General features: G+C 49.6%; 1 protein-coding gene across 32 annotated transcripts in view; it reads right to left on the reverse strand.

Annotated features, from left to right (window-relative positions):
- Nucleotides 1–4,853: 4,853 nt before the first annotated feature.
- Nucleotides 4,854–12,660, reverse strand: part of LOC144369281 (uncharacterized) — a 51,061-nt gene continuing 43,254 nt past the window's right edge. For 30 of the 32 annotated variants that reach the window (XM_078028662.1, XM_078028659.1, XM_078028658.1 and 27 more), the window contains 7 exons: nucleotides 12,377–12,492; nucleotides 11,981–12,211; nucleotides 10,783–10,897; nucleotides 8,379–8,479; nucleotides 8,096–8,212; nucleotides 7,007–7,121; nucleotides 4,854–5,228 (listed from right to left, as the gene is read on the reverse strand). In XM_078028662.1, the coding sequence (XP_077884788.1) occupies nucleotides 5,020–5,228; nucleotides 7,007–7,121; nucleotides 8,096–8,212; nucleotides 8,379–8,479; nucleotides 10,783–10,897; nucleotides 11,981–12,211; nucleotides 12,377–12,492 (1,004 nt within the window). In that variant the 3' untranslated portion in view covers nucleotides 4,854–5,019. Of the gene's footprint in view, nucleotides 5,663–7,006; nucleotides 7,122–8,095; nucleotides 8,213–8,378; nucleotides 8,480–10,782; nucleotides 10,898–11,980; nucleotides 12,212–12,376; nucleotides 12,493–12,660 lie in introns of all 32 variants that reach the window. The other 2 variants (XM_078028665.1, XM_078028663.1) reach the window with 2 other exon arrangements.

Raw genomic sequence — 12,660 nt, forward strand, 5'->3', positions numbered from 1 at the left:
TGGCCTGGACCAGGCTCTCAATGAACATCGGTGGAGAAAGGCATTGCAGTGCCCACGAGGACATGAGGACACCAGCAGAAGCCCTCTGTCTCAGGGGCTTGAACTTTGCTGTGGATCCTGTATGTTCTGCAAAGGGACCCCAGCTTCCTAGATCCGATTCTATTAGAAGGTGTCCTTGCAAATGTGGCAACTGGGCAAAATTAGACGGGCCCTCAGGTAGATCTACAGGCATGCTGTAACCAACAGTCAATCAACACATGCTTAGAAAATCATGGAAAGACTAAAGGTGGGGGCAAGGTGCTTCACAGATGCTGTGTGTTTTCTTCCTCTACTTCTAGGATTCTCTCAACCCACCTCCTGAAGTCAGTCATACAACTATCCCCATTTCAGATACGCAAATACTGAGGTCCCAAGAGGTTACAGAACATGCCCAAGGTCATTGTTCAGTAAGCAGTGAAAGTGTTCTTCTCATGCTGGTCTCTGATTCCAAACCCATACCTGCCTTTCTTCCCAGGGAACTTCATGGTCTGTACACAGGATTACATGCCTTAAGATTGGGAGGACAATTTCAAACCTTCTACCTCACGTTATGCTGAAGACCATCCTTAGCAGCAGAGCACGTGTCTTATTTGGCTTAAAAACTCCATCTCTGGTAGTAATGAGATCTCTCTGCCACAGCCCCGCCACACAGCCATTTGGGACCACAGGAGTGTGGAGAAAGAGTGACCACAGAAGTGTGTAAAAAGAGGACACAATTCAGGAAAGCGAAATACGAAGAAGCAAGAGCTGAATATAGTAGAACAGACAGGACCAGCAGAGAGAGCCCAGCTGAGAGGCCTAGAGAAGGGCTGGAGCGAGCCAGCGCATTCCACGGGTATTGATGAAGCTCTGCTGTGTGCCTGGCACTATGCTGAGAAGTAGACGCTGCACTGAGCACAGTCTCTGACCTTGCCCTGCTAAAGATCCCAGTCTGGGGATTCAAAGCTGGATGACATTGTCCAGCACTATGCCATTTCTTCACACCCCAGCTGACCTCCAGCCCCCAGCACCATGGCCCATTTGCCTACAGTGAAGGCCAGCAGCAGCTTCCCGTCACGGCTGGCAGGAGTGGGTGGAGAACACCCCAGCTCTCTCACCTTGTAGGAGGGCTTCTATTAGTAGTATGATCTACATGGACCCCAGCACTCCTTATCAGGACTGTGCTTAGTCACTCAGTGACAACAACTGGCTGGTACACCCTGTCTTCCAGTTCCTAATCACTTCCTGTTCCCACCTGGAGTTTTCTAGCATCACCTCCCAAGAAAACTACTTGCTAACAAATCTGGATCACAGAGTCTCCACACTTTACCTCAGGGAAGCCAGAGCATGAAAGAAGGTTCTAGAAAGATATACAGTGATCCCAGTCTATCTGGCCATTTTGTGCCTGGATTTATAGTACTCCTTGGCTGCTCTGATTGCCCTGATAGGCTTAGGAGAAAAGACAAGCCATATTTTGGGATGTAAAGAGCATTCAGGCCAAGTCACTTTCACACAACCTACCAAGTAGGAGTAGAATCTCATGAAATTTTAAGTACAACAGAATGCCAAATAACTACTCATTCCAGTGAAGACATGCTGCAAACAAGACTTAGAAAAGTGTCCTCAGAGAAGATTCTATCATTCTGCATTTGCTTCTGAAAGTTGAAACACACAGTTCTAATGAGCCCAGGAAGAGGTTGATACCCAGTTCAGTTGGCATATGATGTGCCAGAGCTCAGGACTTCAGGGCTGCTGTCAGGTGGTTCCCGGGCTCTTCTGGTCCTCACCTTCACTCAGTGTCTTTTTGTTGGTGATGGAGTTCAGCAATGGATTACTGGCCCAGAGACTTGTTCAGTATTGCTCCGTAGGAGAAAAAAAACTGTCACCAGTTGTAGGTAGCCAACTCCAGGTGAGAAACTTGATAGATGTTAATGCTCACGGCTTCACACCAGCAACCTGCCCCTCAGTGATCATGCTCTCTAAAATATACACCATGCTAAATTGTGTGGAAGCATTGTAGGTCTAGCCAAACCACACGATCTTTCAAAAACAGCCCAATAACATTTAGAGGATTCACTCTCCAAAGCAAGCTTGCCAATGCCTGAGCGCCCACACACTCTATTGGCGCCAACCTCACCTCCTTTTAGAATGCACACATCCACCAAGATACCACTGCCTGTGGTGGTTGAGCAGCGTCTTCAATGGACGAGGTGGATGTGAATGTAACACATGAATGAATTAGCATTTACCAACAACTGGAAAAAAAAAATCCATTCTCTAAGATATGATGACGGAGCTGCTCTGTGATCTAGACCACCCCCCTCTCCTGCATCCTCTCTCTTTTCCTCTGCCTCGATGGACCTCCAACTGAGCCCAGAAAGATGTGTCCTTTCTAGAAAGAAGCCCTGTCATGGCTTCCATTTCCAGGCCCTGATTCCTGGTTAACTGCAGCCACAGCTCGCTTTCAAGGTAGTCTCTTCAGATCCCTTCCCTACAGTAACCACAGTGTGGGCTCTGGCCTCACCCTTACTCTCTACACCACCATTCCACATTATGGTCTTCCTGTCCCTCTTTGTGACCCAGGACTGCCCATGACCGACCCCACCCAAGAACAAGCTATTGAACCAGGTGCCATCAAAGGGAAGAAATGACCAGAGATGGCTAACTTGAAGATTTCACAGAATAGTTCATGAGACAAGGAATATCCTGAACCAGTGAAATGACATAAAAGGAAGTCAATGAATTCTAACCTCAAGGGCAAATCCTACAGTACACTGGCTCTCAAATTCAGCTACACACTGGAGCCACCTGGGAGCTGTGCATAGTACTGACCGCTGGACCACCCACTGGCCCTGGGCTGATGGAATGGCTCTGGGCTAAGATGGGACACTGCCGTTTGTAAATCACCAGTTGAGTATAATATAAAGCAAACTTTGAGAACACTGCTTTTTCCCCACATGAAGAACTGTGTGCATACAGATGCAGAAGTACACAAATCTGCAGCATAAAGCTCCTTGAGGGCCATAGATTAAATGCACTGCAGTCACCAGCATCCTGGCTAGGAACACCACCAGCCTCCTATTTCCACCTTCCAGGTGATTGCAGCCCCGCCATCCAAGCATGGAGGAGTCCTCCCTGGTGAGAAATTTCAGTGTGCAGAATGGAGAGCCCTCTCTCCTGGGAGTCCCTGCTTTGACAATAAGTGCACTGGAGAAGTTGAAATCAAGTGGGAGGCACATGGGCAGGCTTCCTGGATGAGGCCCTATTGAAAGGAGGATGGGATCTGAGGAGTGGACCAGAGAGAGGAAAGATGGGAAGTACAGCAAGTACATTCAGAGCCGAGGTCAGGCCCAAAATACAATGTTGGCTGACAAGAGAGCCCTTGCACCAGGATCAACAATTTTGAGAAGGCAATGAGGACTGCCTGAAAAGATCAATTCCACAAAATTCCATGGAAACCCACTCATCACACCTTTCTGAAAACACTGGAAATGTAGGTTTCATGCAAGGAACTCTGGGTGACAGATGGCAAAGTTTGCCAAATGCAAACATGCCTACCAGCTCTGAGAAGCCATTCTCATTCACACTGCTTCAACCAGGGAAAATCCCCATGTGCTCACTGAGAACAAGTTAGCTTGTGCCACTTGAAGCTGCTTCAACAAACAGCTTCACTTCTGCACTTCTAAGCTGTTCTCCTCAAGAACTTTCAGAGCACAGTTCAGGCATGAAACACGAAGGGTGCCAGAAAGAGATCTCTTGAATCTAGCATCACCAACGTGCAGTGAAAAAGAGGACCAGCTGAGAAGATCAGTTCTCCAAAGTCTCACTGACATCCATTTGTCACACTCATTTACAACATTCACTTGAAGTGCAGGTGCCCACATGAGTGAACTGTTTTTTTTTTATCAATGGCACAGAGGCTTCAATGTGTAAGCATGCCTGTCACCTGTAAGAAGCAGTTTTGAATTCTTCTAGGTCCACAGGAAAAAAAAAATAGCATGTGCTCACTTACAACAAAGTTAATCAACAAAGCAAATTGAAACTGCTTGCAGCAAACAGCTTCCATTCTCCCATTCCCCAGCTATTTTCAGCAATCGCATCCAGAGTCCAATTCCAGCTCAATATAAAATGTGTGCTCCCAAGGAAGCCTGTATAATTGACATCACCCAACTTGGGGAGGCAAGGGGAATGCTGAGAAGATCAGTTCTTCAAAATTCCTACTTTTTCAGAAAACTCATTGAAAGGCAGGGTACCCACTTGCAGCCATCAGTGGTTGAGAGATGGCACAGAGGCTTCAATGTGAAACCGTGAATGCCAATCATTACAAGTGCTTCTGACACACTCTAGTGCAACCTGGGACACCCCAAAGTGCTCAACGAGAACACACTTTGTTCCTGCAAGTGGAAGCAGCTTGCATGAACTGTTTCAATCAGGAAATTCTAAGCTCTTCTCAGCAATCACATTCAGAGCACAGTTTTGGCCCAATAGAAAAAGGGTCCTAGCAAGAGGGTCCCACACCTACGATCACCTTCATAAGGTAGCTTCCCATCTTCTGTGTGGAAGTGGGTTTCTCCTTGGCCCTTATGCTGTGGAGGAGACCACTAGGAGCTAAGCTTCATGCAGGACCATCTGACCCGGACTTTTTGCAAGCCCTATGAAGCCCTCACACAAGCTTAAATGCTACAGGACTCTGCAGACCAGTCCATGCAACAGTAGACATTCATTCATTGTCTAGAGTCTACAGGTTCCTAAATGCATGGCATTCATTATCATCAAATGCACAATTTTGATCAAAAACCATCACAGTAGATCAGGTAACAAATCATCACAATAGATCAGGTAACAAAAACATATATATTTTAAAATAATAATATATTAATGGGAACAACAAATACAGGATAGAGTAACAACTGTGTTACTAAACAAGGTCAAAGACAATGGCAAACTATAGATTCAAACTTTGAAGCAAATAGTAATCAATGTAAATATTCCTGGGCTGCCTCAGCCCCGCCCAGGCACACAGCAGCAAAATGGTTTTGCAAGCATCCTCAGGAGGGCTGCAGCCTTCTTCTTTGCAGGACGAGAGGGAGGTTGAGGCTGGATCCACTCATCATTCTTTTGGGAGAGGCTCCTTTTCCTCAGCACGAAGTTGGGTTTTGTGTGAGGGTTCTTTGCGTAAAATACGTTGGCCTGCGCTGGAATCCTCAGCTCTGGGGAGAGAGGGGTGTACAAAATAAGGTGGCTCAGGAGGTGCTCCCTGGGACACCCCAACATCTGAGAGCCTGTGCCAGAAATGAACTGAGCCACACACCTGAGAGCTCTCCAATTCAGCACCAATACCAACAAGACAGCCTCCACAGTCCTCCCTGAGGAAGAACTAGGCAGAGCACTTCAACAGACCTAATGTCGGTTCCTACCAAAGGCTTTGGACTCCAAAACATCCCAGGTCCTCTTGCATCTGCCAAAGCACACCACTAGGGTTTGCATCTGAAATCTCCCACAAAAGGCTCTTGTGCCGAAGATTCAGACCCCACATGAGCCATCTTCACAGGTGGGTTTGGAGGGAAGCATTGGATGGTGAGTGCTCTGATGTCAACATGAAATTCTCATTCAAGATGAATGCACTACTGGGAGGTGAGAGAAACTGGAAGAAAGGTTGAGCATGGTTGGATCAAGCCTTGTTCTCTCTCTCCCAATCTATGCCTTTGTGGCAAGGGCTGAGGAGATCTCCACTGCCACACACTAGAGCTTTATGGACAGCCTCAGTGCACAACCAAAGAGAAAGTTGTGAAACCCAGAGAAAAGGCCTAGGATTCCTCAAGTATGGCCACAGTGAGGACAGGCTGACCAGCATGGATACCACATTAGAGCCACGCTTCTGCGTTGGTGGAGCCTGCCTCCATGTGAACAAGGTTTCGGAGAATGGAGGCCACATTCCAAATGCTGCCCTCCTGAGAACAATGATTCCAAAAACCAGCAAAGGGACTGCTTCCCTCCAACATTGTGTATGGCCCAGTGGTGCCATGACCCCGAGTGGGGGAATACAACAACTTGCTTCTTCTTCCTCTGAACACCTCTTTCCTGTCGCCCTCCTCTAACCTAGAGCCTGTTCTCCATCCCTTCTGGGTTGGATGTGGGGATCTCTGCTATGGATTTCTTAGGTTACCAAGGCACCAGATAGACTTCCTCTTCCATAGATTCTACTAACCTAACAGTAGGTTAAGATAGGAGACAAGTAATCCTAGAACTCTTTGGGATGGTGGTCTTCAGTGTACATAGGCTGGGATAATGGCTGCTGAGGTGTTTGGCTCACAAAAACCAACCAACCAACCAATGAAAAAGCGCTGACATTATTATCAGATGAGCTCTGTGGCTACGTGCTCAGGAAGCCCTCATGTGACTTTAGTTAGGGATCATAACCTGGATATTGGGATCACTCCTTGGCTAGTGGACTCAAGTGCGGAAGACCATGGAATTGATGCAAAAACAGATGATTCAAGCTGTCTCCCAGGCTGTGTTTTCTTCCCATTCATCCTGTTACTGCTTGCTAGAATCTTGGCAATGCTCTGCTCAGGCAGTGGTTTTCTGGTCACACAGAAGGCTTTCAATCCTACTGCTTCAGTCCACAAAATGCCAGTTCCCTCTTTAGCCCATGCATTCCCATGTTCCTCTGAAACCACTCCTATCTCAGACCACAGAACCATACTGCTCCTGGAAAGAGGCTTTCCTCCTCACTCCTCAATGATGTCAGCTTTGCATGCGTCTTCATGTCCTGGGCAGGGCACCTGGTGGGGAGCCGCACTAGCCACTGGGGTATACAACAACACCTGGAGAGCTTACACCAGCATAAGTGCAGTTGGCTTTGTGCATGAGCCCAAAACACCCTGCTGGAATATTCTTGGGGGTCAGAGACTACTCTTTGGTGCTAAGAGTTGACCTGAGTCCACATCCTGACCCTTGCTCTCTGTCATCTGATTGTCCCACTTACTCTGACGGTGAGAGATGATTTGGCCCAGCTCATATTCCTCCGGCTTCTCCTGAGTAAGCAAGTGTAGCTCGAGGGCCCTGCGGATGACGACAGGAGCCCGATCGTGGCAGGTCACCTGGAGCAGCATGGGAGACAGGCCTTCAGGAAATGGGCCTTGAAGTGACTACTCAAGGACAGTGGGCAGGGGCATTCTGGAGGCACCTCCACTCTAAATACAAGGGCAACATCCATGACCCTACTCCCTGAGGCTGACCTCCTGCTCATCGCGTGGGCTCTTCCCATAGGCTACTAGCCCAATCCTTGTACATAGGACTTCCTGGACATGCCATTGCTCTTTGTGGAGCTGCACTCCTCTAGAAGTGAAAGGACCCCACTACCTGCATACAGATGCAATCTCATCCCACAAGTTGGGAGGAATGGGACAATAGCCTCCAAGATCCTAGGTCCGCACGAGGATGCAGGCGGCATTGGGAATGGCCTAGGCACAAAACCTAGAGGCTTTGGTCTGGATTGCCAGGGCCCAAATCAGACCCAGGAACATGACCACACACAGGAGTGACGAAAGAGAGCCATGAGAGCTCCTGGCCTCCAGAGGCTCAGTGCTGGCTGGGGTGTACGAGGGCACCTGTTCCGCCAAGGGTAAACATTGGGTTATCTGGACATTTAGTGTGCTTGCTCCACATCCATACTGACTCTGCAGAGAGACCCTCTCAGCTCCTTGTTCAAGGAACATGCAGAACCTCATACTGGTGTCCTGCTCCATAGAGGCCAGCATCCCATACAGGGGAACCTGCAACCTAGGTCCTGGCCTGTTCTCATCTGTCACCCATACCTGCCTCTGCCCTTCTGGACTGCATGCTGCCACCTGACACACAGACTCCCTCAGACATGGCGGTGGACAAGCTGCTGCTCTCCCTCATCTCAGCTCCAGCCCTTCACACTGACCTCTTCCTTCTTGATTCCCATCTATCCTCCTGATCATCCAGAAGCTCCAAATTCAAGAGGGCATGAGTAGTCCATGGTATTGGGCCAGTGTCTGCTCCCCACCCAGGTGTAAGCACCAGGGGACACCCCTGCTCCCAGGCTTACCAAAACAGTCTTGGCCATCTTTGGACTTTGTGTTTCTAAGTGGACACGAATTAAGCAGGTGTCTCCCACCTGCTTGTGGGAAAGCGGCCTGGAGGACTTGCAGGTTGATTCTGAGAACTGTGGGGGATGGAACATCAGCAAACCCAGAAACAGAAAGCCACCCCAGCCTGTCAGTTGGCTCTATGGGCTTCTAGCACATATGTCCAGGTGCTCAGGCTTCTTATTTCCCCAGGTGGGAGTGGAATGGCAGCACAAGTACAGCTTGAATAAGGTAGGTGTTTACCTCCTTTCCCTTGACCTCGCGGCGTTTCCTCACGATGAAATAATATTTGATTTGTGGATTCATGGACAGATACATCAGTGAGTGGTCAGGGACCTTGATTTCTGCAGAGCAAAGTGGAGAGAATTGTTAGGTGGCACTCAAGGATTAGACCACAAAACACCCACAACCCATGAGAGTCTCTGCCAGGGCGAGCCTGCACCAGAATTGAGAGCCCTCCTATCCAGCTACAGTGCCACCAAAGACTCCCTCAGTGATTCTTCCCTGGAGAAGATGATGTACAGGATTCTAAACCAAAAGAGCACCTGGCAATGGAAACAGCACCTTGGGCCCAGAACTTCTCAGTGCAGGTTGGATCTGCCAAAGGGACACTGCTAGGCTCTGAATCAGGATTGGCAAAGGCTCCTGTGCTTAGGCCTTTCTCCCCAGGGCAGCCATGCTCACACATGGGCATTCAGGGAAGCGTTGGATGGTGGGGGAATTCATCCCCTTGCCCTGGATGAATCCACTCATGGATGAATACACGGAGGGGAGGTGGTATCCATCAGAGGTGTGTTGGACATGGACATGGGAGGACTTGAGCAGGGTGGTGCCCTGGAGAACTCTATTGTTTTCTAGGATCGCTCTCCTTCCCCTTGTTTCTCATCATGAGCTGTCTGCTTGGTACTTTTATTCTGGTTCTTGTTCTACTTCTGGCTCTTCTTTCTGTCCTGCATCTTCTTGTAGTTCTTTCTGGGTCTTTTTCCTGTTCTTACATGGTTCCTTCTTGTTCTTCTTCTTGTGTATCTCCCTCCACCCTTCCTTCTGTTCACCTCCTTCTTTTTCTTCTTCTGCCTCCTGCTCTTTATCGTGTGATCCTCTCCCCACTCAGGAGTGTCTCTTTCTCCTCCTCCTCCTTCTCCTTCTTTCTCTGGCAATGGTGGGGCGTCCTGAGGAGTTCAAATCTATCACACTCTTCTGCCCAGATGCAGCCTCTGTTCAGTAGTCCAAGATGAAATCAGTTCTCAATCAATGGCCAGGAGTGAAACCAAGACCGAAGACAAGTGACTTCCTTTCTTTGTCATTGTCACAGTCAGGAAAGACTGAATAACAGACACCGCATTCTGGATAGGCTTCTACCTGTGGTAGTCAGCACCTCATCTGGACCAGGATTGCTAAAATAGATTCCACCTCCATAAAGCTTCCCCAATGAAAACAAGGTTTCCAAAATCTAGGAGAGGGCCAGCATCACTGCTACCCTCCTGCCATAAGGCATAGATGCCATCACACCTAGTGGGTTCCAGGCCCCCCGTAGTCCTCCCTTTTGACGTCTGTTACACACAAACCTCCCCTGGTCTGGAGCCTGCTCTCAACTGATGCTTGGGTTGAAAGTCTGTTTCTGAAATCACCTTTGTAGATTCTCGGTTTGGTAATTCCTTTTGACTGGCTTATTTTTTTTACTAGGGATAAAACCAGAGGCACTTAAGCACTGAGACCATTCCCAGGCCTTTTGACTTGGGTACAGGGTCTCCCTAAGTTTCTGAGACTGTTTGGAAATCCCCATCCCCCTGCACTGCCTCCCAAGTCCCTGAGATTCGCAGACACTGCCCCTTGCCCAGCTCCTTGCACCTCAGTCTTCCTCATGTGTGAGACAGAGCCAACTCAAATGAGGCGGTGTGTGAAAATGGGAAAACTCACTTACGTGCCCGACAGAGGGTGGGTTCTACTGTGGACAGGCTGGGATGGTGGAGGCTAGGAGTGTCGGGCTCACAAGAAAGGAAAGAGCACTGGCATTGTGGACAGCTCAGCATTGTGGCCTCTGTTCTTCAGATGCCCTTCTTTGTTGCTGGAAGGAATAATAACCTGGCCATTCTGATATCTTCAGGAGATGGGCACCCAGGCACAGAGGACTTGGAATTGTTCCAAAAAGAACCCAAACAGGCTGTCCCCTGGCCTTGACTTCCTCTTCACTGAGTCCTGTTCCCAGTTGCTGCAATCCTGACATTCTTGAGTAGGCAGGACTTCTCATATCCTGGCCATGGATTGGGACCTGTGCGGCTTCCGTCCATAGCAATGCTGATCCAATCAGGACCCATGCTCTGCTCCTCTTCATTTGAAGGCATCCTTATCAGTGAGCCATAAACCAAACTGATGATGGATTGAGCCTCTCTCTGCCTTGCCCTCATCGATATTAGCTTTGCATTGCCAGACCAGGTCCAGGGGAGAACACGTTTAGGGAGGTCCAGCAGCCCCCTGGGGCTGCACAATACACCTCCACATTGGACACGCCCATCACTGCACTTGGTTTCCTGCACCAGGCCCACCACACTCTGGCTATTTTAGGGCCAAGGCCCACTTTCTCTTGGCTGTGAGTTATCCTGAGCCCACTGTGGATCATGTCTCCTCACTTTCTGATTGTCCTACTTACTGTCATGCAGAGACATCATTCTCAGCAGCTCAAAGTTGTCCACATCCTCATGCTGCAACAAATTTTGGTCCAAGGCCCTGCGGATGAGGCTTGTCACCCACTCCTGGCACGTCACCTAGATCAGGGTGGGACAAATGTCATCAGAGAATGGCTTTTAGAGGAGCTACCCAGAAGACTGTGGTCAAACATTCAGGAGAAATCTCAGCTACATATACAAGGGCACAATCTTGTTATCCTGCTACCTGAGTGTGTCCTCCATATACCCCCTGTGTTCTTGCAACGTGCTACTAGAACAATCCTGGTACAAATATCTGCCTGTACCTGCCATCTCCCCTCTCCCTGGGGAGCCACATTCCACTCAGGTCAAAGGACCAAGCTGCCTATGCGCAGACACACTCTCATCTCACTGAGATGACAGCAATGGGCCAGGGATCTGTGCACCAAGTGTGCTCTGGGATGCAGGCTGCCTTTGTGGGTGGAAGAGGCAGATGCACTGAAAATTTCGGTCCTGACTGCCACTACACAAAACAGACTCAGATACAAGAGTGTGCACTTGAGTGCTTCATGATAGCCTGGAGAGGCCCTGGGCTCTGGAAGCTCGGTGCGGGTCTGGTTCTAATGATGTACTTGACTCAGCACTGGCAGTCACTGAACATGTCTCCTCTGCAGCTGGACACCTGCAGCATTAGCGTGTCTACTGCACATCCATAGAAATTCTGCCAAGAACCCCTTTAGTTCTGTATTTACATACATGCAAAGACTGACATTCCGAAGCTGTGGCATGACCCCCCAGGTGATCCCGACCCCACATTTCCACACCTAGTCATGCTAAGGAGGTTCTCTTTCCTGCCACCAGGAACACACCCCCTCCTACACGTGTGACAAGTCACTGCCAGTTCCTCTGCTCCAACCTCACTCATTCAGAATACCAAGTTCTAGGCACTGCAGCCTGCACCCTGGACATATTTCTGCCTTCATCTGTCCACAGCACTTTCGTCTGCACTTCTGGCCTGCCAAACCCACAATACACAGGCCCACTCACCGCTGCAGCTGGGCATGCTGAGGCTCTCCCCTCTAAGGTCAAGCCCTTAAGACTGACCTCTCTCTTCTTAATTTCCCACCACAGCCCCAGGGTTAGCTGTGTCTCCTGCCTTCCACTGTGTGGACACCCAGGAGGCAGCCCTGCTGTCGGGCTTACCAGGATGCGCTTTGTCTCCCTCAGGCTCTGTCCCTCTAGGAGGACGTGGACAAAGCGGCTGTCTTCCACCTGCTCGCTGGAGTGAAGCAGTGAGGAGCTGCTACTGGTGACTTTTCTCATGCACCACTCATTGGTTTGGGTGGCCTGGGGCAATGGTCCTGCAGCCACCGCAGAGCTGCTGCTCACAGCTGCTGGGATCCTGGATGCCACTGCCACAGAAGGCTCCAAGAACTGTGGGGGATGAAAACATCAGCAAAGCCCAGCACCTGCACCCCACCCAGCCTGGCATTGGCTCTGTGGGCATTCTACAACATCCATCCAGAACCTGAGGTTCTTGTCCCCTTGGAGGATGTGGAGTGGCACCAGGAGTAAAGACTGAAGAAGGTGGCTGTTTACCTCCTTTGGCTTGACTTTAAACAACTTGCTGGCAGCTGTTTCCCGAAGAAGAAAGTTATAATCCACTCTGCCATCCAGGGCGTAATATACGTTTCCATCTGCAGGGATCCTCAGCTCTGGAGAGGCAGGGGCAGAGGCGTGGTAGGTGACACTCAAGGAATACACTACCCAACATCCCCCACAACTGAGAGCCTCTGCCAGCTCAGGTCTCACACACAGACCTGAGAGCCCCCGAATCCAGCTACTGTTGCACCAAAGACTCCCCACTGATTCCTCCCTGAGGA

This window comes from Ictidomys tridecemlineatus, chromosome 12, assembly GCF_052094955.1.
Source record: "Ictidomys tridecemlineatus isolate mIctTri1 chromosome 12, mIctTri1.hap1, whole genome shotgun sequence".
Lineage (NCBI taxonomy): Eukaryota > Metazoa > Chordata > Mammalia > Rodentia > Sciuridae > Ictidomys > Ictidomys tridecemlineatus.